General features: G+C 41.7%; 2 protein-coding genes across 4 annotated transcripts; both read left to right on the top strand.

Moving 5' to 3' along the window:
• Positions 1-1,760: 1,760 nt before the first annotated feature.
• LOC306998044 (uncharacterized protein) lies at positions 1,761-27,904 on the top strand. 2 transcript variants are annotated; one of them, XM_079611781.1, is made up of 10 exons: positions 1,761-2,138; positions 2,943-3,070; positions 7,868-8,038; positions 10,974-11,147; positions 11,502-11,675; positions 15,837-16,010; positions 16,363-16,536; positions 24,843-25,016; positions 25,531-25,692; positions 26,495-27,904. In XM_079611781.1, the coding sequence occupies exons 2-10, from the start codon at positions 3,012-3,014 to the stop codon at positions 26,562-26,564; spliced, it is 1,332 nt and encodes a 443-aa protein (XP_079467907.1). In that variant the 5' UTR covers positions 1,761-2,138; positions 2,943-3,011; the 3' UTR covers positions 26,565-27,904. The 2 variants fall into 2 exon arrangements, with proteins under 2 accessions (XP_079467907.1, XP_079467908.1); XM_079611782.1 differs by lacking the exon at positions 25,531-25,692.
• LOC306998047 (uncharacterized protein) lies at positions 20,605-23,632 on the top strand. Of its 2 annotated transcripts, none has more exons than XM_079611786.1 (2): positions 20,605-23,187; positions 23,506-23,632. In XM_079611786.1, the coding sequence occupies exon 1, from the start codon at positions 21,953-21,955 to the stop codon at positions 22,874-22,876; it is 924 nt and encodes a 307-aa protein (XP_079467912.1). In that variant the 5' UTR covers positions 20,605-21,952; the 3' UTR covers positions 22,877-23,187; positions 23,506-23,632. Both variants share the same exon structure in this region, with proteins under 2 accessions (XP_079467912.1, XP_079467913.1).
• Positions 27,905-27,954: the final 50 nt, after the last annotated feature.

Genomic DNA, 27,954 nt, shown 5'->3' on the forward strand with positions numbered 1-27,954 from the left:
AAGTGACATTTTCATCCATGGCCGTAATCAAGTCCAAGCACAGGAACAGACTCAACTTGGAGAAAAGCCTGATAGCTGCTGTTGCCACACTGCCCCCAAGACTGACCAAGCTTATGAGTGAGAGACAGGGTCAAGTTTCTCATTGATTGGTGAGACCTTTTGTGTCATACACAGGTCTAAACATATTTAGAGTAGGCTGCTACTATGTATATAAAATGTGATCTTTGTTTTTGTATAATTGGTCTGGACATGTGAAGATGTGAAAAAGTCATACAAATATGTAAAATAATCATAAATACAAGTATGAGTTATTATAGGAAGTAAAAATCATCATTATTTACAGTTAAAATAAGTATTATATATAATAATAAATAAATAAATATAAATGTTACACTGCAAACCTAAAATTTACACCAAATCTAAAAATCACACCGATCACATGCGCTTGTGGGGGTACTTCAGGCAGCGTAAAGTGTTTTGGGGGTACAGTACCCTAAAAAGGTTGGGAACCACTGGTTTAGTTCACTGTTTTGAGAAGCTTGTGGACATAGTGGCGGGTTATTTTTACAAGTACAGTTTTTTGATAGTCAAAGTAAGGGGGGCAAGGCTCTAGAGTGGGGGGGGCACCTGCCCCCATTGCCCCCCTGTAGATCCGCCCCTGCCTCTCCTGCGTACTGATCACTTACACACCTGCACATTATCAGCACTGAAATCAACCCCAGCATTTAAACCTCACCTTCACTCTCAGTCTTTGTCTGGTATCGTTTGGATCAAGACGCTTACGCTGAGATCTCTACAGAGGACTACAACTCTACTTACCAGTCTCCCTGAAGATTCCTCCGAGTCTTCCTCATTAATCCAAGTCTCCGGTGAATCCTCCTGTGTCTCCGCTATTCAAGTGAATCTCTATTCCGATCTCCATTCTGCAAGTGTAACTGTCATTCTGATTCTATTCATGATCTGGATATCAACTCTACTACAGTCCTTCACCTGCACTGCTGACCTTTCACCTGTTGATCAATAAATATAACATTCCCCTGCATCCTTGTGTCAGTCCCTTCTGTCCTGCAACAACACTATTGTCCAAAAACATTTTACTTCACTTACCCGTGCATCCCGTTCTTCGTTCGCCATGTTGGATTACTGACGTAAAGGCTTCATGTACGTTCAAATTAATCCATATATTGCACAAAAGGTGTTCAAAACCGTGCTCCTTGAATGCACTCTCAGTGGCTTCCATATATGATTAAGTCCCATAGAGAAAATTACCTTCAACACACACACACACACACACACACACACACACACACACACACACACACACACACACACACACACACACACACACACACACACACAGAGAGAGAGCTACTTTTCAGAGTCACTTCACAAGCTTTTCCCCGTTTCATCTGAGGAAAACTACTGTCAAATACACACTGAAACTGTCTGATTACATCTTACAAAGTTTTAATTCATTTCAAAAGACACCATATTTAATGATACATTGTATTAAATCATAAAACATAAAATCCAGACAAATATAAATAAAAAACAAACTTCAGAGAAAAATAATAAAATGTTGGGCCCTAAATGAAAAGGTTAGGTTACTCTGTGGAGTTTAATTGTGAACAAACAAATTATGGATTCAATGTATAAAAATACAAACCTCAGGATATCAGTCATTTACAATATCCAGCATCTTAGATAATCGTCCAGAAACAGGGAATATAGCAGATGCACTGTTGACATGTCTAGTTAAGAGGTTTTAAACAGGATTTAGAGATACATGTGGTATAATGTCCCGCTCCAGTGCAGTAGGTGTCGGTGTGCAACTGTTCAGCTGTTACAAACCCTCCTGTAAAACACACGAAGAAGAGGAAAACGAAAGTAACAACTTCTGAAACCTGAACCTGTTGCTCACTGGATTTGATTTAATATATGATCCAGAAAACATTTCTACAGATGTCAATTTAGCACAATGCCTACCAAATATAATAACACTCGCGACCATTTCTGTGTTTAATCCACAATCCATCGAGACCAGCGAGAGATTCTGAGAACGACGCACGCGGACTGACAACAAGCGGAACTGAGTTTAAAATACTTATAAATTCACTTCTTAGTGGACAAGACTGCAAGTAAGTTTAATACATTCTTCATTACAGTCGTTTATAATTATTAGGAACTGCATATTGTATATTAAGCGTGATTTAAATGTGAAGTTACAGAAGCTGTTCTTCTGCTACTCCGAACAGAAGAATAATCTGCCAGAAATGAAAATCTTTTGAAGTAGAAACACTAAAAGTTTATTGAGAAAGGTTTATTGAAAACAAATATGTTTTTGAAAGTTTAATCACATTTCCTCTTCCGTGTTCGGCTGTTGTTTTCGTGATGAAATCGAAAGTATTTTTGAAGCAGACATTTACAGTAGACAGACAGACAGATGAAGCCTAACGCCAATGAACAACAATCTGCTGTTATTAAACTGAATATTTCAGTTCATATAACAATTATGATTAACAGTTATACAGTATGTCTATTATAATTCTGGTTACTTTTACTCAATCAGTTATTTTAGGATCATAATGAAATCAACCACCATTGTGAACTTTTCAGTAATGATTAAATGACAAACGATTCAACAATTAATAAAGATTGGGTAGCCTAAAGTATGATTGTAAAATGATATTATACTGTAATAGAGAATATATCAAATTGGGTTCAGTTTTCCCAGCACAGTGTAAATTTCTGTTCCCCAATTAATTCATATTTAGAGTCAGTTAAACTCATTATCAGAAAAGATTAAGACCATTCGGTTATTTTACGTGGCAATATATTTGTTTGTAACTCACTTTATTTTATACATTGTTTTTGCTGTTGTTGATGACAACTCCGCATTAGGTAAGATGTTGTTCATCTGTGTAAAATGGTGTGATTTGCAGGTGATGCTGAAGGATTGAGTGTTGCAGAAAGCAGTGCTGGTCAGTTTCCAGGGTCAGTTTAGCTGCAGTATGTCAGAGGAAAGAGGAAAGGACTCTCTCTCTCAGATGAGTCTCTCAGAGAAACACAGGTAAGACTGCGTCTGTTTCACACTAGCAGTTTAAAGGGCACCTATTATGGAATTTTGAAATTTACCTTTCATGTAGTGTGTAACATAGATCTAAGTGAACAAAAACATCCTGCAAAGTTTGAAATATGAAAGTGCACCGTATATAAAGTTATTGTCTTTCAAAAGTGAGAGTCGACTCTGAGTCATTTTTATGAATCGTTAGAAGACCGAAGCTTTTTCTCTGACTAGATGACGTCAACTTGTCAAGTTATTTGAATACGATACGCCCACTTATTGCGCTCCAAGGCCAGCAGGGAAAATATCATGGCGACGAGACGCTGTGTTCTGAAGTGCGGCTCAAAAGCCAACTTTTTTCATCTGCCCAAGGAGGAGCATTTGAAGACTAAGTGGCTACAATTCATATAACTATACCACAGAAGTATAGTCCGAGCCTTGTGCTTTGTTCGCGCCATTTTGAAGACGATTGCTTTACTAACTTAAATGCAATCAAACTTGGATTCGCGAGGCGGCTGATATTGAAGGAAGGTTCATTTCCAAGTGTATTTGCATCAGCTTCCTCCTCCGTATCACAACCTGTAAGTGTTATTAATAATTGTTGCTTTTATGTTTTATGTAGCATGCTTAATAATTATTTTGTTTGTTGTGTAAGCACCGTTTAGCTTCTAGGTCTTCAATGACAATTGTATTGAGATGTGTGAAGTGTTTGTCGTTGTTTTCGGAGTTGTCTTAAAGAATAGAATAATACCTCGTAGTAACGTAACTGCATTTTATTTTTATTTTTTTGTAAAAACGTTATGTTTATGCATCGGGCTAACGCAAACAAAGACTGATTGTGCTTTTTACAATATGAACTCTGGGCTATGCTCGCTAACATTAAATTCTTTATCTTATTTTTAGTTTTTTTACTACTGTGACAATCAGCGGCTGGAGTGCCCGCATGAGCCACTGGAGGGCACTCTCTTCCTGTGTTATTTTCCACCATGGACTCATTATTGTTTAATTATGTTCAGTTGTGTTTGATTACCTGTGATTGAGTTCCTTATTTAAACCTGAGTTTTCCCTGTGTCCTTTGCGAAGTCTTGTTACACTATAAGCGTACATCTCTGAGCATTATTCCTTGTTTTAGTATTCCGTGTTTCCCTGGACTCTTGACCCTTGCCTGTTATCTGGACCGTTTATGAACCTGTGCTGCCTGCCTCGACCTAAGCCTGTTTTGACCACGAGTTACCGGATTGTCCTTCGTTGAACTGTCTGCTTGAGTTTGTCTGTTTGTGTGTAAGTTTAAATAAAGTGCTGCACATGGATCCGACCGCCTCATTCCGTACGTTACAGAAGACTTCGCCAAACGAGGATCCAGCAGTCTTTCAGCATCTATCCACCGTGATCAAGACCCAAGCTTCCATGCTAGCCTCTCATCGGTTACAGCTGACGAGACTAACATCTCTCCTCGAGGAACTAGCAAGCTCAACGCAATCCCTGTCTCCGCAGAGCTCAAGCACAGCCGCTAATCAAGCCCAAGCTCCCGCTGCATCTGTTCCATCGCAACCCAGTGTGAGTACTGCATCTAGCTATCCTTGTATGTCCCTTCCTGAAAAGTTTAATGGCTCACCTGGGGCGTGTGAAGGATTTCTTCAGCAGTGCAGCTTGTATATTAATCATCAGCCTCAGGTTTACACCTCGGATTACGACCGTGTTTCCTTCATCTGCTCACTGCTCACTGGAAAGGCTCTGGAGTGGGCAGGCGCGCGCTGGGAACCAGGTCGAATTTCGTTCCCCTCTTATGCCGTTTTTGTCGCCCGATTCAGAGAGGCTTTTGAACTCCCCGCAGGAGAGGAGGATCCCGAGGAACTGCTCTTGTCCCTGCGCCGGGGAGGTTCGTATGCGGCGGATTTCCCTCTCTCATTCCGCACGCCACTAAAGACTCATCTCGCTAAACTGTTTGATCCTCCCTTGATAACCGTCAGAGGGGCTTTCAAGTATTCCGTTTCTGCCAAACCCACTCATCGTGTGGGATCCCTCGAGCCCGGATTCCACACTGGTCCTGTTGAGTTTGCTAATCCAGAGACAGCGTAGGTTTCGCCAGCCAAACCGGAGTTTGAGCGCGTGCCAGCCGACTCGAATGAGTCAAATGAGTCAAGTGCATCCAGTGAGTCAAGTGCATCCAGTGAGTCAAGTGCATCCAGTGAGTCAAGTGCATCCAGCGAGTCAAGTGCATCCAGTGAGTCAAGTGCATCCAGTGAGTCAAGTGCATCCAGTGAGTCAAGTGCATCCAGTGAGTCAAGTGCATCCAGTGAGTCAAGTGCATCCAGTGAGTCAAGTGCATCCAGTGAGTCAAGTGCATCCAGTGAGTCAAGTGCATCCAGTGAGTCAAGTGCATCCAGTGAGTCAAGTGCATCCAGTGAGTCAAGTGCATCCAGTGAGTCAAGTGCATCCAGTGAGTCAAGTGCATCCAGTGAGTCAAGTGCATCCAGTGAGTCAAGTGCATCCAGTGAGTCAGGTGCATCCTGTAATGAATCAAGCCCAGTGAAGCGCCGTCGCAGAAGGAGAAGGAGGACTCGTTGGGCTCGCCAGGCTCCGGAGGGCGTTCCCAGACTCCTCGCCCTGCCGGCCCCGCCTCTGCGCCTCGCCCTGCCGGCCCCGCCTCTGCGCCTCGCCCTGCCGGCCCCGCCTCTGCGCCTCGCCCTGCCGGCCCCGCCTCTGCGCCTCGCCCTGCCGGCCCCGCCTCTGCGCCTCGCCCTGCCGGCCCCGCCTCTGCGCCTCGCATTACCTGTGCCTCAGTCTATTGATTCAATAGACGGGGGGTGGCAACTGAGAAAGCTCTGTCTCCCTTAGTTTTTAAACGGGAGCGGGGGATAGATAATAGAGCCTGGTCTGCAGATCTTAATCTGGAAGATGACAGAAGAGTAAGTATGGCGGCAAATCAATGACAATAATAAACGAGCGCACAGCTGATGCTGGCCCGCGCGGTAAATGACTTTCGCGAGCGAATAACAGATCTACACGCGAGGAAACGGGAACTCGCGAGCTCATTCAAGCCCTGCGCACGCGCAGACATCTCCTCTGCACGCAATTCAAGCCCTCGCGCGCGCGCAGACATCTCCTCTGCACGCAATACAAGCCATCGCGCGCGCGCATGATCATTTCCCACGCTCTCGCGCTCGATCTGCTCTCGCCTGCTGCTTTTGCTCGCTCGAACACTTTTATTTTTGGCAATCGAGGGGCGGGGCTTACTGTTTAAATAACCTCAAATGTCATTGGTTCTTTCCCGGAAGTCACTTGTGATTGGACGCCTGTGATTGTCAATCAAGAGCGGCAAAGGCACGACCCAAAAGCTGGTTGTCAACCACCGTTAAAAACAAAGAAGACAATCACTTGACTTAAGACATGGCTTCATTAACGGAGCAGATATGCGAGTTATCACTTAATTTGTTTTTATTTTATTTATTTATTGTTGTTTAATAATGTGTAATGTGATTTAATGCATTGTTAATATAGAATAGATTCTTACCAGAAACTAAACTAGTCTTAGGGGTAGTGATTGCATTCTTGTGTTGTTAAGAGATATTTACAGACTGTAATGACACATTTCCATGGTTATTCGCATTGCAAATCTACCAAAATGTTTACAATTTTCTACATTTTAACACTATTAATTGTGTTATTTGTATTCAAATATTTTTTTAAAAATTGGAGCAAAATGGGAATCGCGGCACCAATCAGAAACGTTTTACACGATGACGACAGAGCAGAGACGGTGACGCAGATTTTGTACATTACAGACATGGATGCCGCCGTGGAACATCACAACATCACTCGTTCGAATCAGCTATCGCGTCTGTTTCAAGCGATTTAAAATGGTCATTTTCGTTAACACAAACAGAGAATTGCTGAGAGTCTCGAGATGTTTCTCCGTCGCTCTGCATACGTCATGTCATTCATCGCTCTGATTGGTTTTAGATCTATCCGACGTCCGTTGGTGACGCCCCTGTGGAAATGAATTGTCTATGGAGCTTTGCCAGACCCTTACTCAGTTACAACTGAGAGGGTCTGGGTTTTCCCAGGCTAGCCTTTGCCGCTCTTGATTGACAATCACAGGCGTCCAATCACAAGTGACTTCCGGGAAAGAACCAATGACATTGGAGGTTATTAAAACAGTAAGCCCCGCCCCTCGATTGCCAAAAATAAAAGTGTTCGAGCGAGCAAAAGCAGCAGGCGAGAGCAGATCGAGCGCGAGAGCGTGGGAAATGATCATGCGCGCACGCGATGGCTTGTATTGCGTGCAGAGGAGATGTCTGCGCGTGCGCAGGGCTTGAATGAGCTCGCGAGTTCCCGTTTCCTCGCGTGTAGATCTGTTATTCGCTCGCGAAAGTCTTTTACCGCGCGCGCCAGCATCAGCTGTGCGCTCGTTTATTATTGTCATTGATTTGCCGCCATAAGTAAGAAGATATGTTAGATAAAATGGAGCTTGATCATTAAGAGCTTTAAAAACAAACAACACGATTTTAAACTGAATTTTAAAATGAATCGGGAGCCGATGAAGGGACGCTAAAATTGGGGTGACATGATCATATTTCTTTGTTCCCGGTCAGCAGCCTTGCAGCTGCATTTTGTACCAACTGGAGGCGACCAAGTGATGACTGAGTTTGCTTTAGGACTGAGTGCCGCTCTAGTTTCCTTCAAATTTATATTTATTTGTGTATTTAAATGTTCAAAGAAAAAGAAAAATACATTTATCGTATCAATCTTTTTTGTAGTGCAACAGACATTGAGTTGAGAACTGAACTGACTCTTCTGCAGGTTTGTGAGTCCTGCTGCAGAGGAAGCCTGTCAGTATGTGGATAGAGTTGTGGGTATAAACCCGTTACTCCAGAGAAAGCTGAATCTGAGTAAACATGAACTAGGAGACACACGAGTGAATCAGATCGCTGCTCTACTGCAGGATAAACACTGTCGACTCAACACACTGATGTGAGTATTGCTCATTTATTTATAATATTACTTTACTTTTAGTTGTAATGTTAGCTGATGATAATATTTCCTCACTTGTTTGAGTCGAGTCAGAGCAGTTTTTTCCTCAGCGTCACAAAGAGCCACAACAATTTAAAGTAATAAAATTAAACAGCAAATTAAAAACACAATTAAAACGTGATATCAAGCTTTAAATATTTGGTTAAGACAGACAGTTGGATCATGGGTCAATAATTATTTCAGTAACTGTAAAGGCAGAACAATGTTTTTGTAACATCAGAATCAGAACTGTTCATAACTGCTTTCAATTCAATGTTTGTATTTCACAAAATGTCAAATGTCAAATTTTGGTGCAGTATATAATGTAACTTGTAAAAATTGAAGAAGTGCATTTTAAAAGTCTGTGATCAGTGTCTGCCTGTAATAAGATCCACTGAAGGCAAGTTGACTGAACGCTAGTGATGAGCGTTTCGAAACACGCTTCATGAAGCTACGAAACCTTTACAAATCTTTGGTTTCAAATCAGTGGGTCGGAGTGTGTATCAAACTGGCAAAGTCACATGATTTCAGTAAACGAGGCTTTGTTACGTTATAACTGTTTCAACACATTTAAAAATGTCAATGGTTCACCGCTGAGGGGCGATGATCTCTGTGAACCCATGAATCATGCAGATTTTCTGAGATTAAACAAGTGTTTGTGAAATATTGTAAATATTAAAGTTATAGCTTATTTAGAGAAATCAGCAGAATGGCTTAGTGCAGGCGCTAACTGCTCCAAATATGTATCTCGTAATTTATCCCACTAATAATGTCCATAATGTTACCAAACTTCTATATTAGTGCAAATAGGTTCCGTACTCATAAACTTCCCAATGCCTCGTTTTATAAGTACATCATAAGTTTATTAAAATAACACTTGCCTGATGGGTTATGCTACTGCTAGACCGGACGTTGACGTCACTTCGGTGAGTTGAGAAAAGTCAGTAAAAGTCCCTTGCAAAACTCACCAGTGCCATCACACTACATCCTTATGCTTTGCTTTCTGCCAGGACTTTTACTGACTTCAGAACAGTGAATCATTTTGCCACAAAATTGGTTTAATTGATTTGAAGCTTTGAAAAGCTTTGTTTGTATTCAAATAAATGTGAACAAAACAAAAAAAAACAAAGACTTGATTGAGAAACATGAAGGTCACCAACAGCAGTCACAGAGAACAAAGCCAGACAGAAGACAATGGCAACATGAAGGCAGGGCCGTACGCAGGACTTTATAAAGACTGAGGTCCCAAAATTGATGTTGCTGTGGGGGTTCGGGGGACATTTGTGATTTTCCTGATCTACACATGTGCAATTTAAGGTGTTTGAAGGACAAAAAAAGGATATCATTAGCTTTAAAAGCGTGTCAGTGGGCAGTAGCATAAATTATTAGTCAAGCAGAAAACAGATTCTTAAACATGAGAATCAGATTAATAATCATAATAATAATTCGTTACATTTATATAGCGCTTTTTTTTAGGTTAAATGTTGCAATGAATGACCCACACTACAAAATGTAATGCATAGATGTTATGCTTATTGTGGACAAAACACAATAAAAAAAAGTTCTGCTGTAATAGCGAACAACATAATATCTGTGTTAAATATGAATCCATTGTAATAATGATAATCTCACCCTGGGCACAGTATGCAATACCTGCTCTTCCTCTCTCATCTTCATCACATTCTCTCTTTCTTCTTCTCTCAGTCTCCTTATCTTCACCTGTATATCTTCCCTTCCCAAAGCTGAGCTGTGATTGATACAGTCTTTGCAAACTGATTATTTCTGTCTGTTGTTCATAACTTCTATCGTAAAACAGCTGTTTAGTTTCGCTGCTTGCATCATATCTCACACTTTATGGCCGTTAACTGAAGCGGGTCGTGAAGCGGCGCTGGAATTCGCGCTCGACTCGCAGCTTCTGTGAACATAAAGCCCGTCTACTCTGACTTGATTGGTCATCTAAAACATGGTGACATTGACGAGTGTTGTTAGTCCGCTGAAGCAGCTCAGATGAGATCGTTTATCGTGGTGATGTGCAATATCATTACAGCACCAAAGCAGAGTTAATATTAGCCAATTATTTCACAACCTTCATTATATATAGACCATATATAGACCCTTTCCAGCGCTGCGCTCGTTGTCTTTTGACTTCCGGTCTGCATTTCACAGCGATCTTGCGTATTTATGAATGAACGGCTCGTTTTAAAATCTTCCCGGTCTACTGACATTTGTTAAGATCTGCTTAAAACATTACCATGCTCATGATAACTTTCATTAACTCTACAATAAGTGAATCCACTTTACCAGCTAATTACTCCTGGACAGCGATGCCATAGAAACATGGACATCAGTTTGGTTTGAAATGTGCTGGGGACAGAGACGCTTTCATTTTTCTCTTTCACGCACGTCATGTTTTGAAAGACGATGCCCTGTAGCTTACTAATGTAAATAAATAAAAATGTATAGAAAAATGTGATGATGATGTCCGACTCGTTTTATGAAGAAGAAAGCATTAGACATATGACCTACTATTCTGCTTCATAAATGTCAGTGCCGATAATCTCCGCATGAATAAATGCATAGATCCGCCTATTTAATGTGTACCTTAATGGTCCAGTGGCCGAACTTTCACCAAGCCTGTCAGAAGTTCTGGCTTCTAATCCGCATTTGTGTAGTTTTTCTTTTTCTTTTTTCTCATCAAAACCAAATATGTTCATCAGTGGTTGTATAACAATATATATTATTTATATATTTAAATGAGCAGTGTGTAGTCTTTCTCTGGTTTACCTGCATCTGGATATCCCTGTTAATTTGTCAGCAAAAGTCTGCTGGATGAAGCTAAACACGTTAGTTGATCATCATAAATCTGATTCATTTTATTTTCTCTTTCTGTCTTCAGTCTGAGTCGATGCAGTATTACAGAGGAACAGAGTCTCATCCTGACTTCAGCTCTGAGATCAAACCCGTCACACCTGAGAGATCTGGACCTGAGCGGGAATAAACTAGGAGACTCTGGAGTGAAAAACCTCAGTGATCTACTGATGAACCCACAACTCAAGCTGGAGAAACTACAGTTAGTGTCATTATACTGTACAGCAATTACAGTGTGACTGAAGTTTATTTATCTGAAGACAGCAGGGCTTATGTTTCATTGTTTACAGCAGTGCACTTTCTGGGGTTTCCCTATTGCTCACATTTTATGTGTTTTTTTTATCTAGATAGTAATTGTTTAACTTCCAGCATTTGATACAATGTACTGATTGTGTACATGCAGAAATCTGCCTTTTCAACAGAGAATAAAGAAGAGAGACGTCAAATAAATGTGTGACTGGGTTTCAGAACAGACTATTGGACACTAAATGCTGCTGTAGCGCTTCAATAAGAGGATCATCATAGATGTGAACTATTGTTATTTCTCTGTCTTCAGTCTGTATAGATGCAGTATTACAGAGAAACAGAGTCTCATCCTGACTTCAGCTCTGAGATCAAACCCGTCACACCTGAGAGATCTGGACCTGACCGGGAATACACTAGGAGACTCTGGAGTGAAGCACTTATGTGCCGTACTGAAGGATTCACACTGTAAACTGGAGAGATTGAGGTCAGTCACGTTCACATACAAGAATCAAAATGCTTAAAATCACTTCAACAGTTTAAGGCGAGACACTACAGATGAATAGGGTAAAATGTGTAACTAGCAGATATCACCATGAAACTTTCCCAGTTGATTGCCTACATTAAGATGAGAAAAAAATGTATTACAAGTTTTCTGTAATTTAATGTTTGAATATGCAAATTAGGCATTGTCTAATTAAATATGTGCTAATTTGCATATATTTTATAAAATTAAATCCGAGTATTGGATAAAGCCAGGTTCAAAATAATTTTTTCATTGTGTTCACATATTAGATGGGGAAAAATTACAGAGGGATTTATGGATATCTACTTTTGTTATCCTGTAAATCAGAATTATACTGTGAATAGCCTTAAAAAATAGATTTTCGCCATTTCTTTTGGAATAAAATGTTATATAAATCAGGCAAGGAATAATATATTTACAAATCCCTCAGTAAATGTCTTCATAATATAACTAGACACAAGACTGGAAGGTTTGGTGTATATCGGTGCGACTGAAGTGGAGATTTCAGACTTGGAGAATGAGAGAAAAGTCATTTTGAGAAAACGGGCTTTAAAGGTGCCATGTGTAAAAATTGAGGTAAAAATATCCCAAAAATGAGCTACACGCATCAAAAGAATGAGAAGAAATAAGGCCGATGATGTCATTAAAAAAATGTCAAGTTATAGTGCTGCAGAGATATCAACCTTAATTAGCATTAGCATTACTAGCCACGGCCAGGCAGGTGTCGTAATACCAGTTTCGGCCATGGGAGGCGGTATGCGGGCAACATAACCACAGGCCAACCTGCAATACACGAATAACTCGCATGGCTTGTGGGCGTACTTGAACCTGATGTCAATCGTGTGGAAAGTACAGCCCACTACTTCATTTCAATTCAGGGAAGAGAGCGGAAGGATGGCTGAAGCCCTTGGCAAGAGACCCCCACCACCACCACCCGCTGCAGGGAAAACACCGCGCTCTGAAGCACAAATCAGATAAGAAGAGGACCGCTCGTCACGGTCCGGGCTCGAAAGCGCGGGGGACGGCGAGCGAACTGCAGCGCATAGCCCTGTTTTACAACGTTCAGCACCCATTCTGACACGCCCGGGATCGCTTCCCATGCTTTCGCACGCATAGCTAGGGGCTAATGGTCTCCGTGTTCTGACCGCCGCACTGCGCGGGTTCGAGAAACTGAAACGGAGGTATCAGCGCGGCGCGCGCGCCCTCGTTGTCTGAATATTGCTGCTCGCTGACGACAGCAGCCGCTGTTTCACATTCAATGACTCGGTCGCTGAGGACGGAGAACAATTTGTGGCACGAACAGGTCATTTGTAGCCTACTGTATCTTTCAACAGTGTTCGTGTTTTTTTTACTATAGTAGAGATGATCGGTTCACGTGCGCTGTCTGATGTTGACCAATGATGTGGACAGAATGCTGTTTGTCAAATTAATTTAATTCAAACAATGTGTATATACAACTCAAAATGTAATATGAACAAAACGAATATGAACATATTCACTGGTAAAGGTGAAGGGGAGTAGCTTGAAGATGTCATGTTTCAATCACTTGACATCACCCACCGTTCCTCTGGAGGCAAAACGTCCTCTATTAGGCTTCGGCTATGGCTCTAGGGTTGTTGTGAAGGTAGGGGCGGAGCATAGAGACTATGCCGTTTCTCGTCTGTTACTCTAGAGTAGACCAATTCACTTTATGGAGGTATACTGCCCCCATCTGGTATGGAATGTGGAGTATGACTTGATTTTTTTGCCAGACAATACACATGGCACCTTTAAATATGTGCTAATTTGCATATATTAAAAAAATTAAATCCGAGTATTGGATAAAGCCAGGTTCAACATTCTTTTTTTAATGTGTTCACATATTAAATGGGAAAACTTACAGAGGGATTTATGGATATCTACTTTTGTTATCCTGTAAATCAGAATTGTACCGTGAATAGCCTTAAAAAATAGATTTTCGCCACATTTTTTGGAATAAAATGTTACATAAATCAGGCAAGAAATAATATATTTACAAATCCCTCAGTAGATGTCTTCATAATATAACTAGGCACAAGACTGGAAGGTTTGGTGTATATCGGTGCGACTGAAGTGGAGATTTCAGACTTGGAGAATGAGAGAAAAGTCATTTTGAGGAAACGGGCTTTAAAGGGGTGGTTGATTATGATTTCACTTTTCTAGCTTTAGTTAGTGTGTAATGTTGCTGTTTGATCATAAACAACATCTGCAAAGTTACAACGCTCAGAGTTCAAAGCAAAGGAAGATATTTCCTTTTAAAGAAAAGGACGACAACAAACGGCTGGTAGGAACTACACGACATTCCTCCCGGGTTAGTTACATCACCAACCCCTAAAATTTACATAACCCCGCCCCCGGAACACGGTTTATAGATTATCATGACAGAATATGCTAATCAATGACTAGAAGACAGTTAACTCCACATCAGCTGCATAAATTCATCAACTAACCATTCAGAAATGTCCTGTTGCTTCTACATGTTGTCACTTCTTGAGTCTCTCCATTATTGTCTGTCTCCGGGTTGAACATGAACTAAAAGTTTTTTAAATTTCCAGTGTGTGTGTGTGTGTGTGTGAGTGAGGTAAAAGGACACAAGCTGTTGAAGCTCCGCCCCCTGTGCAGCTCATTTGCATTTAAAGGAACAGACACAAAACTACATATTTTTGCTCAACTTCAAAAAGTGACAACTTTAACATGCTATATAAAAATATCTGTGGGGTATTTGAGCTAAAACTTCACACACACACTCTGGGGACATCAGAGACTTATTTTACATCTTGTGAAAAGGGCATTATACCGCCCCTTTAAAGATTGCATCAGCCAATGAGATTTAGGGCCCTATCTTGCACCCAGCGCAATTGACTTTGAACACCGACGCATGTATCATTCCTATTTTGCACCCGCGCACAGTGGACTTTTCCCTCCACAGACGCACGTCGGTAAATTAGGAAATTAACTTGCGCTCGCGGGGGCGGTTCAGCGCAAAGAGGAGGCGTGTTCCGGCGCAAAACTTCCATGGTGTTATTTTCCAGTTTTAGAAAGCAATTGCGCCACTGACCAGGAAAAAAACAGTCTAAAGACAGTGGCGCGTTGCGCGTTAGTGATGTGGTATTTTAAGGGCGCGTGCTTGGCCATAATGTTAACGCGCATCCACTTTGATTCTCTAATATAAACAGATGCAGCAGTTTTCATTTTTGCAAATCATACATTATTACAAGGAAAAATATTAACACACGAGGGAAATCATTGTTGTGTCCGTGAAGATGTGAAAAAGATCTATCTAGATTTAAAAAAATAAATAAAATCTAGATTAGGCTTCACATTTACCCAAATTATACGCCTGTTTAACCGCAGCTAATTTGGGTGTGTTTCTCCCATCATCCCCAATGTCACTTCTCTGTGTTTTACGGCCCTGACGAGAACGTCGGTTTCCTCGGCTGTGAACTGCTCCTGGTGTGCCGTTATAATAGCGATCCGCCATGGAACAAGCGCGCCTGCTCTTAAAGGGAATGTGAGAGGACGCTCTGATTGGTTTATTTCACGTTACACCCAAACCACTCCTATGAATAATGAAGCTACTTCAGACCAACCCCTTTTAGATTTGCGTCGGGCGCAAGAGTCGTTTATCCCGCCGGGAAAATAGCAACAGCGCCGGGATCCGCCCACAAAGTTACTTGCGCTTTGCGCTTTGACACTTGCGTTTCAGATCGTTAAAATAGGGCCCTTAGAGTTAAATCCCAGTAAAATAAAGACCTAAATGTGTATTTATGACTTTTTTTTACACCACAAGTCTGAAAGAAGACATGTTATTGAAGACAAATATCCCAAAATCTCAAAATTGACTAGTGAAAAAAGCCGATGTTTTTGCCTGCCGTGTCTCTCCTTAAACTAACACACTTTACTCTCAAAATCTCACAGTGAGTCTGAGTTCACATTATATTTCTGCACACATTTTCACCGTAGTATTTTGAGATCTGGTGAAATAAAGATGAAGATCTCTCTTCCTCTGTCTGCTTTATTTGCTGATGAAGATGATGTGACGTTACAGAATAAACAGTTTTCTTTTCTTCTGTCTTATTTTCTTCTCTCTCTCTGCTAATGTAGGTTAAGCTTCTGTGATATGACAGATGAAGGTTGTTCTGATGTGACTTCAGCTCTGAACTCAAACCCGTCACACCTGAGAGAACTGGACCTGACCGGGAATAAACTAGGAGACTCTGGAGTGAAAAACCTCAGTGATCTACTGATGAACCCACAACTCAAGCTGGAGAAACTACAGTTAGTGTCATTATACTGTACAGCAATTACAGTGTGACTGAAGTTTATTTATCTGAAGACAGCAGGGCTTATGTTTCATTGTTTACAGCAGTGCACTTTCTGGGGTTTCCCTATTGCTCACATTTTATGTGTTTTTTATCTACATAGTAATTGTTTAACTTCCAGCATTTGATACAATGTACTGATTGTGTACATGCAGAAATCTGCCTTTTCAACAGAGAATAAAGAAGAGAGACGTCAAATAAATGTGTGACTGGGTTTCAGAACAGACTATTGGACACTAAATGCTGCTGTAGCGCTTCAATAAGATGATCATCATAGATGTGAACTATTGTTATTTCTCTGTCTTCAGTCTGTATGGATGCAGTATTACAGAGAAACAGAGTCTCATCCTGACTTCAGCTCTGAGATCAAACCCGTCACACCTGAGAGATCTGGACCTGACCGGGAATACACTAGGAGACTCTGGAGTGAAGCACTTATGTGCCGTACTGAAGGATTCACACTGTAAACTGGAGAGATTGAGGTCAGTCACGTTCACATACAAGAATCAAAATGCTTAAAATCACTTCAACAGTTTAAGGCGAGACACTACAGGTGAATAGTGTAAAATGTGTAACTAGCAGATATCACCATGAAACTTTCCCAGTTGATTGCCTACATTAAGATGAGAAAAAAAATGTATTATAAGTTTTCTGTAATTTAATGTTTAAATATGCAAATTAGGCATTGTCTGATTAAATATGTGCTAATTTGCATATATTTGTAAAAATTAAATCTGAGTATTGGATAAAGCCAGGTTCAAAATAATTTTTTCATTGTGTTCACATATTAGATGGGGAAAAATTACAGAGGGATTTATGGATATCTACTTTTGTTATCCTGTAAATCAGAATATAATGTGAATAGCCTTAAAAAATAGATTTTCGCCACGTTTTTTGGAATAAAATGTTATATAAATCAGGCAAGGAATAATCTATTTACAAATTCCTCAGTAAATGTCTTCATAATATAACTAGACACAAGACTGGAAGGTTTGGTGAATATCGGTGCGACTGAAGTGGAGATTTCAGACTTGGAGAATGAGAGAAAAGTCATTTTGAGGAAACAGGCTTTAAAGGGGTTGTCATGTTCTGTAAGAATACTTTGCATTTAGTTTGTTACTTTCTCCCCCTAGTGGTCATCTGGGAGTAATTCATTGTGTTCATATATAATTCTTACATTGCTTTCATTGGTTGATTTTATCACATGATGCAGTCTGATCAGGAAACACAGTAGTTATATTCCATGCGGTCAGCTTGCATCTCTAGTCACTTTATCCTGTCTTCATTTCTGTTTGTGCCTTGGGAAAGCATCGCTTGTAAGTTGTATTTATAATTAATTACATTGATACACATGTCATGTAAGAAGTTTGTGATGTTACTTGAATATTTGTTAACATGTGAAACTGCTATAGCCTTTCAGCGAAGAGGTCTCCAATAGTTTGTTAGTTTAGCTGTTGAGCTGCACATACTATATTTACAAGTTATTTACAGCTATAAGTATTCCAGCTGAGTACATATACTGTATGTTACAACTTTGTAGCTTAAAGGTATATTATTTTATGTCTGTTAATGTATGACATGTTTGAATAGCATTCAGTGATTGGTGCTATGTTTCTGTATCATTTCAGTTTTACAAAGATTCCTTCATGAGAATTACGACAACAGTAAAGAGCCTTGAACTTTACTCCAGCCTCTGACTTTCTCTTGAAGCCTGTTAGCTATCTGTCGATTTGTGTACAGTCACACACACTGAGGACAGAATAGTAAAAAAGCGTCTTCACGGCGGGCAAAACAGCAACGAGAAGATTAGGAACCGAGCAAGTACACCCTCGCAAGCATACTAAGACCTCTTTATACATCCCTTCTAATACATCTTGGAGTATCGTTAACCATAATGTCGCATACCAGTGAAGCTGGATTGGAAAAAGCGTCCATCACTGATGGTGATGTTAAAGATCAAGAGACAGCACATAAAGCAAGATCACAACATTCCACCTCATCAAGCACATCTAAAGCATCCTCAGCTAGCAGGGCCGCCACTGAAGCCCGTGTTAAAGTTGAAGCTGCACGTGCACGTGCCACTTTCGTTCAGAGAGAAGCTGAATTGAAGATAAAAGAGGCACAGCTTGCAGCTGATTTGAAGGTCAAGGAGGCACGTATAGCTGCTGAATTATCAGCTTTGGACCATGAGAGGGATATTGCAGTAGCCTTGGCTGAAGCTGAAGTTCTTGAAGCAGCAGCAGAGAACGAAGGTACACAGGGCAGTAAGAGTTTCCACGAATCAGTTCAAGCCGCCATTCAGCGCACCCGTGAATACGTCGAACACCACTCCCAGCTACGTCTCGATGATGAAAAACCCCCAGTACTTGAACCATTCACGCCATCACTGTTGCCGCTCATCAAACCCGATGTCCAATCAGACAGAAAGGAGCGTTTCCCTGGTCCCAGCAGTGCTTCTCATTTCTTACCCAAGAATGAGGGTGCAATTCAGGCTACAGCACAACAGCCAGAAAGAGCGACGTCCGTGGTTCGCCAATTCACCACAAGGGACGACAGCCATAAACGCAGCAGCCCGAAAAGCCAACACCAGCAATTAATCACCACTCCTTTGATCACCTCCTCTCCACTCATCCATACCCTTGTTCTGACAGTAGAGCCTCATTACAGACACATATAGGGTATGCGGACGACAGGGCAGGTATGAGTGATATTGCGAGGTACTTGGTACGTCGAGAGCTTGTGAATTCTGGCCTGAGCAAATTTAATGATCGTCCAGAAAATTACTGGGCATGGAAGTCTTCATTCCGCAACGCTATTGGAGGACTGAACTTAAGTGCTGGCGAGGAACTTGACCTCTTAACAAAATGGTTAGGTAATCAGTCTTCAGAGCACGTCATACGGATTCGCTCTGTGCATGTTGCCAGCCCTGATATAGGTTTAAGAATGGCTTGGGATCGCCTAGAGGAGTGCTATGGCTCCCCCGAGGTTATTGAAAGAGCTCTCTTTGAGAGGATCCGGAACTTTCCTAAAATCAGTCATAAAGACCCCGTAAAGCTCAGGGAGCTGGGAGACCTGCTAAGGGAGTTAGTGTCTGCAAAATCTGAGGGTTACCTGCCAGGACTCTCATACTTGGACACCGCCAGGGGTGTCAACCCTATCGTTGAGAAGTTGCCAATTGGTCTGCAAGAGAGGTGGTTAGCTCAAGGATCACATTACAAGGAGCAACACAACGTATGTTTTCCTCCATTTGCATACTTCACAGACTTCATATGCAGTGAAGCACGCCGAAGAAATGACCCAAGCTTCACTCTCTCAACAGCCCCTGTAAACCCGTTGAGTAGTTCCCACAGGTTTACTACAGGTCCATCAAAGCTTGAACGAGTGGAAAAGAGACCAGCATATGGCAAAAGCTATGTCTCTGCTCACAAGACTGGAATCGCGTCGCTACAAACAACTTCTCAGGCGGACAGTTCAAGCAGCAGGCAAGATGAAATAGACAAACAATGCCCTATCCACAAGAAACCACATCCTCTGAAAAGGTGTAGAGGTTTTCGAAGAAAGTCAATAGAAGAGCGCAAGGCTTTTCTTAAAGAAAATCGGATCTGTTTCAGATGTTGCTCTTCTACCATTCACCTGGCAAAGAACTGTGAGGTAGCTTTGAAGTGCACAGAATGTGAGAGCGATAGCCATATAGCAGCACTGCACCCTGGACCCCCACCATGGGACAGGAGAAGTCCCTCCTCAGAGCATGGCGGGGAGGGTGAAAGAGAAACACTTCAGCTAGCAGTCACCTCTAGGTGCACAGAGGTCTGTGATGACGGTAAGGAACCTAGATCCTGTTCCAAGATTTGCCTAGTGAAAGTTTATCCTAAAGCACGCCCTGACAAAGCTGTGAAAATGTATGCCATTTTGGATGACCAGAGCAACAGGTCCTTGGCCAGGTCTGAATTATTTGACCTCTTTCAAATTGAGGGGTCAAACTCGCCATACATTCTGCGCACATGTTCAGGGGTCACTGAAGCGTTTGGGAGAAGAGCCACAGGGTTCATGGTGGAGTCACTGGATGAAACAACAAGCGTGATGCTCCCCACACTCATTGAATGCAATCACATGCCAAATGACCGCACAGAGATTCCAACTCCAGTAGCCGCACAGCACCACACACACCTGAAGTCCATAGCTCACAAGATACCAAACCTGGATCTAGAAGCCCAGATAATCCTTCTTCTGGGACGCGACATCCTCCAAGTTCACAAAGTCAGAGAACAACGCAATGGGCCACCTAGAGCACCCTACGCTCAAAGACTAGACCTTGGATGGGTTGTTATAGGTGACGTCTGCTTGGGATCAGCCCACAAGACAGAGTCTGTTAATTATTTTCGGACTAACGTGCTTGAAACTGGACGTCCATCTCTCCTTACTCCATGTCCCAATCGTATTCAAGTCAAGGAGAGGTTTGGCAACGAAGGACAACACTGCACATCTCTTTACGGCCTTACCGTAAAGAGGCCTTACCTCTTTCGATCACCACGGCAACAGCTGCCAAACAATAGACAGCAAGCTCTTAATCGCCTTGCTTCTTTGAGCCGCACACTTGAAAGAAAACCTGAGATGAAAACTCACTTTGTGAACTTCATGCAAAAGATCTTCGATAACGACCAGGCAGAGTTAGCTCCACCGCTGCAAGAGGGAGAGGAAAGATGGTACTTACCCATCTTCGGTGTGTACCACCCTCAGAAGCCGAATCAGATTAGAGTCGTGTTTGATTCCAGTGCTCAGCATCATGGGATTTCTCTCAACGATGTGTTACTTAAAGGCCCAGATCTGAACAACAGCTTACTTGGAGTCTTACTACGCTTCCGCAGAGAGTCAGTAGCAGTGGTAGCAGACATTGAGCAGATGTTTTACAGTTTTACTGTCAGAGAAGACCACCGAGACTTCCTTCGGTTCCTTTGGTTCAGGGACAACGAACCTGGCAAGGAGATTGTAGAGTACAGGATGAAAGTCCATGTGTTCGGCAACAGCCCGTCGCCAGCAGTAGCTATCTATGGTCTTCGTCGCGCGGCACAACATGGAGCGAGTGAGTTTGGCTCAGAGGCTCAACACTTTGTGGAGCGCGACTTCTACGTCGATGACGGCCTCAAGTCTCTACCATCAGCTGCTGAAGCCATAGATCTGCTGAAAAAGTCATATGGACATATGGACTCATTGATCCGGATGCAGACGTTGATGTGCGTTCTCATGCCACCACTCTCTCTACTCCATCATCTAGTCTGGGATCTCATCGTTTTGAACGGTTCTCGTCTTGGAAGTGTCTAGTGCGAGCCATAGCATTCCTGACACACATTATTCAGTCTCAAAGAAGTGCAGTAAAAAACAAGGATGACATCTGTAGTGGCTAGCATCAATGCGAAAAACCTCACACGGCAGAAGAGCTGTCCAAGGCAGGAACTCTTATTGTCAAGTGTGTGCAAAGAGAAACTTACAGCAAAGAGTTCGCCTGCTTGGTTGCTGGGAAAGACATCTCAAAAGATAGTCCATTGAGAAAGTTGAACCCCTATGTAGACGAAGAGGGTCTCCTGAGAATAGGAGGCAGGCTCAACCATGCGGTACTCGACACTAAAGAAAAGTTCCCTCTCATCATTCCAGGCCGAAGCCACGTTGCAACATTGCTTGTGCGTAATTACCATGACAAGGTTAAGCACCAAGGTCGTGTTTTTACAGAAGGCTCTGTCCGCACAGCTGGATTCTGGATCATTGGAGCGAAGAAATGTATCAGCAGTATCCTTCACAAATGTGTTACATGTAACAAGCTTCGTGGGAAAAGCGCTGAACAGAAGATGGCAGATCTACCCTCAGATCGTCTGAGTACAGAGCCACCCTTCACATACGTGGGACATGGATGTTTTCGGCCCATGGGCTGTCACCACAAGACGAACCCGCGGTGGACAGGCTAACAGCAAAAGGTGGGCTGTACTTTTCACCTGCATGAGCATACGGGCCGTACACATAGAGCTGATAGAGGCGATGGACACGTCAAGTTACATCAGCGCATTGCACCGATTCTTTGCTCTGCGGGGACCTGCTAAGCAAATCCGTTCTGACTGTGGAACCAACTTTACAGGTGCCTGCAAGGAGCTGCACATACTCCTTACAGATCCCAAAGAGCCCAATGTAAGGAGGTACTTGGGTGAAGAGGGTTGCTCTTGGGTATTTAACTCTCCACATTCCTCCCACATGGGAGGATCTTGGGAGCGAATGATTGGGTTCGCCAGACGAATACTCAACTCCATGCTTATGCAAACCAACCCTTCATGCCTCACTCATGAGGTGCTGTCTACTTTAATGGCAGAGATCACGGCAATTATTAATGCTAGGCCACTCGCACCTATTTCTTCAGACCCGGAGTCTCCCTTTCTCCTTACCCCTGCTACACTTCTGACTCAGAAGATGTCTACTTACCCTCCTCCTCCGGGAACCTTTGACAGCACAGACCTTCACCGCCAGCAGTGGAGACGGGTGCAGCATCTGGCCAACAAGTTTTGGAGCAGATGGAGACGTGAGTACCTTCCTACGCTGCAAAGCCGAAGCAAGTGGCAGGACGTACGACCTAACATTGAGAAAGGTGACCTGGTTCTGCTTAAGGATAACCAGGCGAAGCGGAATGAATGGCCAATAGCTCTGGTTACAAATACATTCCTTGATGAAGATGGGAAGGTCAGGAAGATCGAACTCAAGGTCACAAGATCTGGGTCAGCGAGGACATTCTTGAGACCCGTTTCTGAGACTATCCTTCTCAAGAGTGCTGAGGAATCAAACTGATTTAACTTTTATTTATTTATTCAGACACAATAAGGTTATTCAGATAGTGGTATTTAATCAATACCAGGCAGGGAGTGTCATGTTCTGTAAGAATACTTTGCATTTAGTTTGTTACTTTCTCCCGCTAGTGGTCATCTGGGAGTAATTCATTGTGTTCATATATAATTCTTACATTGCTTTCATTGGTTGATTTTATCACATGATGCAGTCTGATCAGGAAACACAGTAGTTATATTCCATGCGGTCAGCTTGCATCTCTAGTCACTTTATCCTGTCTTCATTTCTGTTTGTGCCTTGGGAAAGCATCGCTTGTAAGTTGTATTTGAATTTATAATTAATTACATTGATACACATGTCATGTAAGAAGTTTGTGATGTTACTTGAATATTTGTTAACATGTGAAACTGCTATAGCCTTTCAGCGAAGAGGTCTCCAATAGTTTGTTAGTTTAGCTGTTGAGCTGCACATACTATATTTACAAGTTATTTACAGCTATAAGTATTCCAGCTGAGTACATATACTGTATGTTACAACTTTGTAGCTTAAAGGTATATTATTTTATGTCTGTTAATGTATGACGTGTTTGAATAGCATTCAGTGATTGGTGCTATGTTTCTGTATCATTTCAGTTTTACAAAGATTCCTTCATGAGAATTACGACAACAGTAAAGAGCCTTGAACTTTACTCCAGCCTCTGACTTTCTCTTGAAGCCTGTTAGCTATCTGTCGATTTGTGTACAGTCACACACACTGAGGACAGAATAGGGGTGGTTGATTATGATTTCACTTTTCTAGCTTTAGTTAGTGTGTAATGTTGCTGTTTGATCATAAGCAACATCTGCAAAGTTACAACGCTCAGAGTTCAGAGCAAAGGGAGATTATCATGACAGAATATGCTAATCAATGACTAGAAGATAGTTAACTCCACATCAGCTGCATAAATTCATCTACTAACCATTCAGAAATGTCCTGTTGCTTCTACATGTTGTCACTTCTTCTTGAGTCTCTCCATCATTGTCTGACTCCGGGTTGAACATGAACTAAAAGTTTTTGAAATTTCCTGTGTGTGTGTGGGTGTGTGTGTGGGTGTGTGTGTGTGTGGGTGTGTGTGTGTGGTAAAAGGACACTAGCTATTGAAGTTCCGCCCCCCTGTGCAGCTCATTTGCATTAAAGGAACAGACACAAAACTACATATTTTTGCTCAACTTCAAAAATTGACAACTTTAACATGCTATATAAAAATATCTGTGGGGTATTTGAGCTAAAACTTTACACACACACACACACACACACACACTCTGGGGACATCAGAGACTTATTTTACATCTTGTGAAAAGGGCATTATACCGCCCCTTTAAAGATTGCATCAGCCAATGAGATTGCGCATTTAGAGTTAAATCCCTCCTTTTGCTTTCACGATTGGTTGCTGATAAAAAGTAAATGACCATATTTGGACCCGACAGCATTGTACAGGAGAGAGAGAGCTTTCTAACGGTGTGTGTGATGACAGGGAGCAGACAGAGATCGCGGAGCAGCGGATGATTTATAACACCAACTTTTGTTGAATTTATGAGAAATATACACACGCAAACAGACAAAGTGTAGTAAAATAAAGACCTAAATGTGTATTTCTGACTTTTTTCCAGCACAAGTCTGAAAGAAGACATGTTATTGAAGACAAATATCCCAAAATCTCAAAATTGACCAGTGAAAAAACCCGATGTTTTTGCCTGCCGTGTCTCTCCTTAAACTAACACACTTTATTCTCAATATCTCTCAGTGAGTCTGAGTTCACATTATATTTCTGCACACATTTTCACCGTAGTATTTTGAGATCTGGTGAAATAAAGATGAAGATCTCTCTTCCTCTGTCTGCTTTATTTGCTGATGAAGATGATGTGACGTTACAGAATAAACAGTTTTCTTTTCTTCTGTCTTATTTTCTTCTCTCTCTCTGCTAATGTAGGTTAAGCTCCTGTGATATGACAGATGAAGGTTGTTCTGATGTGACTTCAGCTCTGAACTCAAACCCGTCACACCTGAGAGATCTGGACCTGACCGGGAATAAACTAGGAGACTCTGGAGTGAAAAACCTCAGTGATCTACTGATGAACCCACAACTCAAGCTGGAGAAACTACAGTTAGTGTCATTATACTGTACAGCAATTACAGTGTGACTGAAGTTTATTTATCTGAAGACAGCAGGGCTTATGTTTCATTGTTTACAGCAGTGCACTTTCTGGGGTTTCCCTATTGCTCACATTTTATGTGTTTTTATCTAGATAGTAATTGTTTAACTTCCAGCATTTGATACAATGTACTGATTGTGTACATGCAGAAATCTGCCTTTTCAACAGAGAATAAAGAAGAGCGACGTCAAATAAATAGTTAAAATGAAAGAGAAAAAAACGTGTCTTCCAGCGCACAGAACTAGTGTGACTGGGTTTCAGAACAGACTATTGGACACTAAATGCTGCTGTAGCTCTTCAATAAGATGATCATCATAGATGTGAACTATTGTTATTTTTAAACTAAAACACTTTATTCTCAATATCTCACAGTGAGTCTGAGTTCACATTATATCTGTGTAAAATTCTTCACATTCATGATTTGTTTGTAAGATAATCTCTCTTCCTCTGTTTGTGTCTTTCTAGTCTATATGACTGTGGCATTACAGATGTTTCTTCTCTAACTCAGTCTTTGACTGACTCAAAAGCACTGCAGTTTTTAAAAGTGCTTGATCTGAGACACAATAATATAGGAGACTCACAGCAGCGGCTCAGAGACGAGCTACGAGACTCAAACTGTGTCCTGAGGTGAGGAAACATCACTCTGAGATATTAAAGACATCTTCATTTTCCTCTGATATGTGAACACACCTTTCAAACATTCGTGAAAGGAAATGATCATTCAGCTTTATTGCAACAAAGGGTTTGTGTGAGAACACAATGTGAAGTTATTGAAATGTTGAACACACAGGAGGAAAGAGAACAGAAGCTCACGGTCACAGCTTTACACATCAACACCTGCTTTATGAACTGTGTCAGTAGAAGTGAATCATTTCAGTGTGAAAACAGACTTGGTCAGATTGTAGGAAAGCGCTGCACTCCTGCTAAACTCAGTGCAGGTCCAGCTTCAGCTCACAGGAGAAATGTCTCTGTCTCCAGTGTGTTTTTACTGGGACGAGCCACACGTCACACTCCTCTACACTTACTTTACTCTCAGTGATTTACTAAGAGCCGACAGACATGTTTAAACTAGAGGACAAGCGGCTTTAACTAAAGGTGTGTGTTTGAACTCAAAGTAACATTAGTATTTGCTCCCTGTGGTTTATTCCATACGCCGTACACTCATTAGTTTCTCCTTTACAGAGACTCAATAGGAGTCGCACCGACACACACACACACACACACACGTGAACATTATTCAGGTTTTTAAATCTATTATATTTAAAAACACAAATATCTATGCAGGATCATGTAAAGTCGGTAATTAATCTGATTACAGGAATTCAATTTAACTTATTCTTACAAAAAAAAAAAAACAGTAATTGAAATGAAATAATTTGCACTTTGTTCCACTGAACACTGATGTTTTCTCGTCTGTTCCACTTTACAGAGATGAAGATCAATTACCAAACGTCGGTGGATTGTTTGCATCATGGATTAAATCTGTGAACTGGAGATGAGAGGAGCAGAAACCATCAGGAGATCCACAGAAGAGTCACTGCTGTCTATGAGGAGAAATAACTGTGTGATTAATGTGTTTCATACAGGAGGAAGAGACTCAGACTTCACAGTTAAATAAAGCAGCATGTATGTTAGCATGCGTATTAGAAACATGTGATATTGAAAGATTAATGTTGGTTTATTATTCAGCCAAATGATGGTTTAGTTGTAATTAAAGGTGAACAGAGGAAGAAGCTCAGATGAGTGTCCGCAGAAATCTCCACTATCAGGCCTGCAAATATAATCATGTTTGGGTTGAACTCATCCATAATTATTACAATATTTCTAATCATGAACGTGATTGTCAAGTATTGCACATAAATGTTTCAAAGATATAAAGTTTACATGTAACTTTTAAACATTTACATTATCTCTCTAACACAGAATATGTTTATTGTTATTGTTTTATTTTATATGAAGTTAGTTATGTGTGTGTCTGATGCACAGATCTACAGTGTATTGTCTTTGTTCTGTGGAGTCTCTTCTCCTCTACAGACCGACTAAACATGTTTACCAGTTAACAGCATTTGTGTGTCTTTCACTCGCTCCTCAGACAGCAGACGGATGTGGGCCACGGCAGGCAATGATGCGGCACTGCAGGCCTTCTTATGGCCCCGCACTAAATGTGTGTGAGCCGGAAGTGGCCCACGTGTAAAATGGCAAATATGGCCCAAATATTTTATATCACATGTGGGCCTTTTTAGGCAAAGATGCGGCGCTCATGGCAATGTGTAATCTGAATATGAGCCTAAAGGCCCATATGATAAATCATGAATATGGCCCTAATATCACAAACCAAATGTTGGCCGCCTATAGCAGAAATGTGGCACAATCGACAATGACTAATCTGTGTGTAAACTGAATATGGCCCACATATGTTGCAGCAAATGTGGCCCAGTTATCTTAACACATATCTGGCCCAGTTTTGGCAAAGATGAGGGACAGTAATCACTATCAATCTGAATGTGAACCTAAAGTGTCCCACACATGAAATGGCAAATATGGCCCGGTTACATTGCTGTGGTGAGCAGGACGAGGTCGAGGGTCGTGGGAGGACGGCGAGGCCGGTGGCGTGATTGATAATGAGCAACACCTGTGAGGCGCACCAGTCTCGAATCTCTCACGGAGGAACGGAAGCATAAAGGAGGAGCGACGACAGTGGAGATGGAGAGAGGAACAGGCCTGGACTTGTGTTGTGTTGTGTTTCTGTTTTGTGTGGCCAGCAGTCGTCCGCGAGGGGCTGCTGGCTTATACTTTTGTTTTTGTATGTTTTATTTTGTTATTAAAAGTGTTGAATGTTCGCCAGTTCCCGCCTCCTTCTTCCCATAACGACGAACTTCGTTACAATTG

Source organism: Phoxinus phoxinus (genome assembly GCF_949152265.1).
Source record: "Phoxinus phoxinus genome assembly, chromosome: 5".
NCBI classification, from domain to species: Eukaryota; Metazoa; Chordata; class Actinopteri; order Cypriniformes; family Leuciscidae; genus Phoxinus; species Phoxinus phoxinus.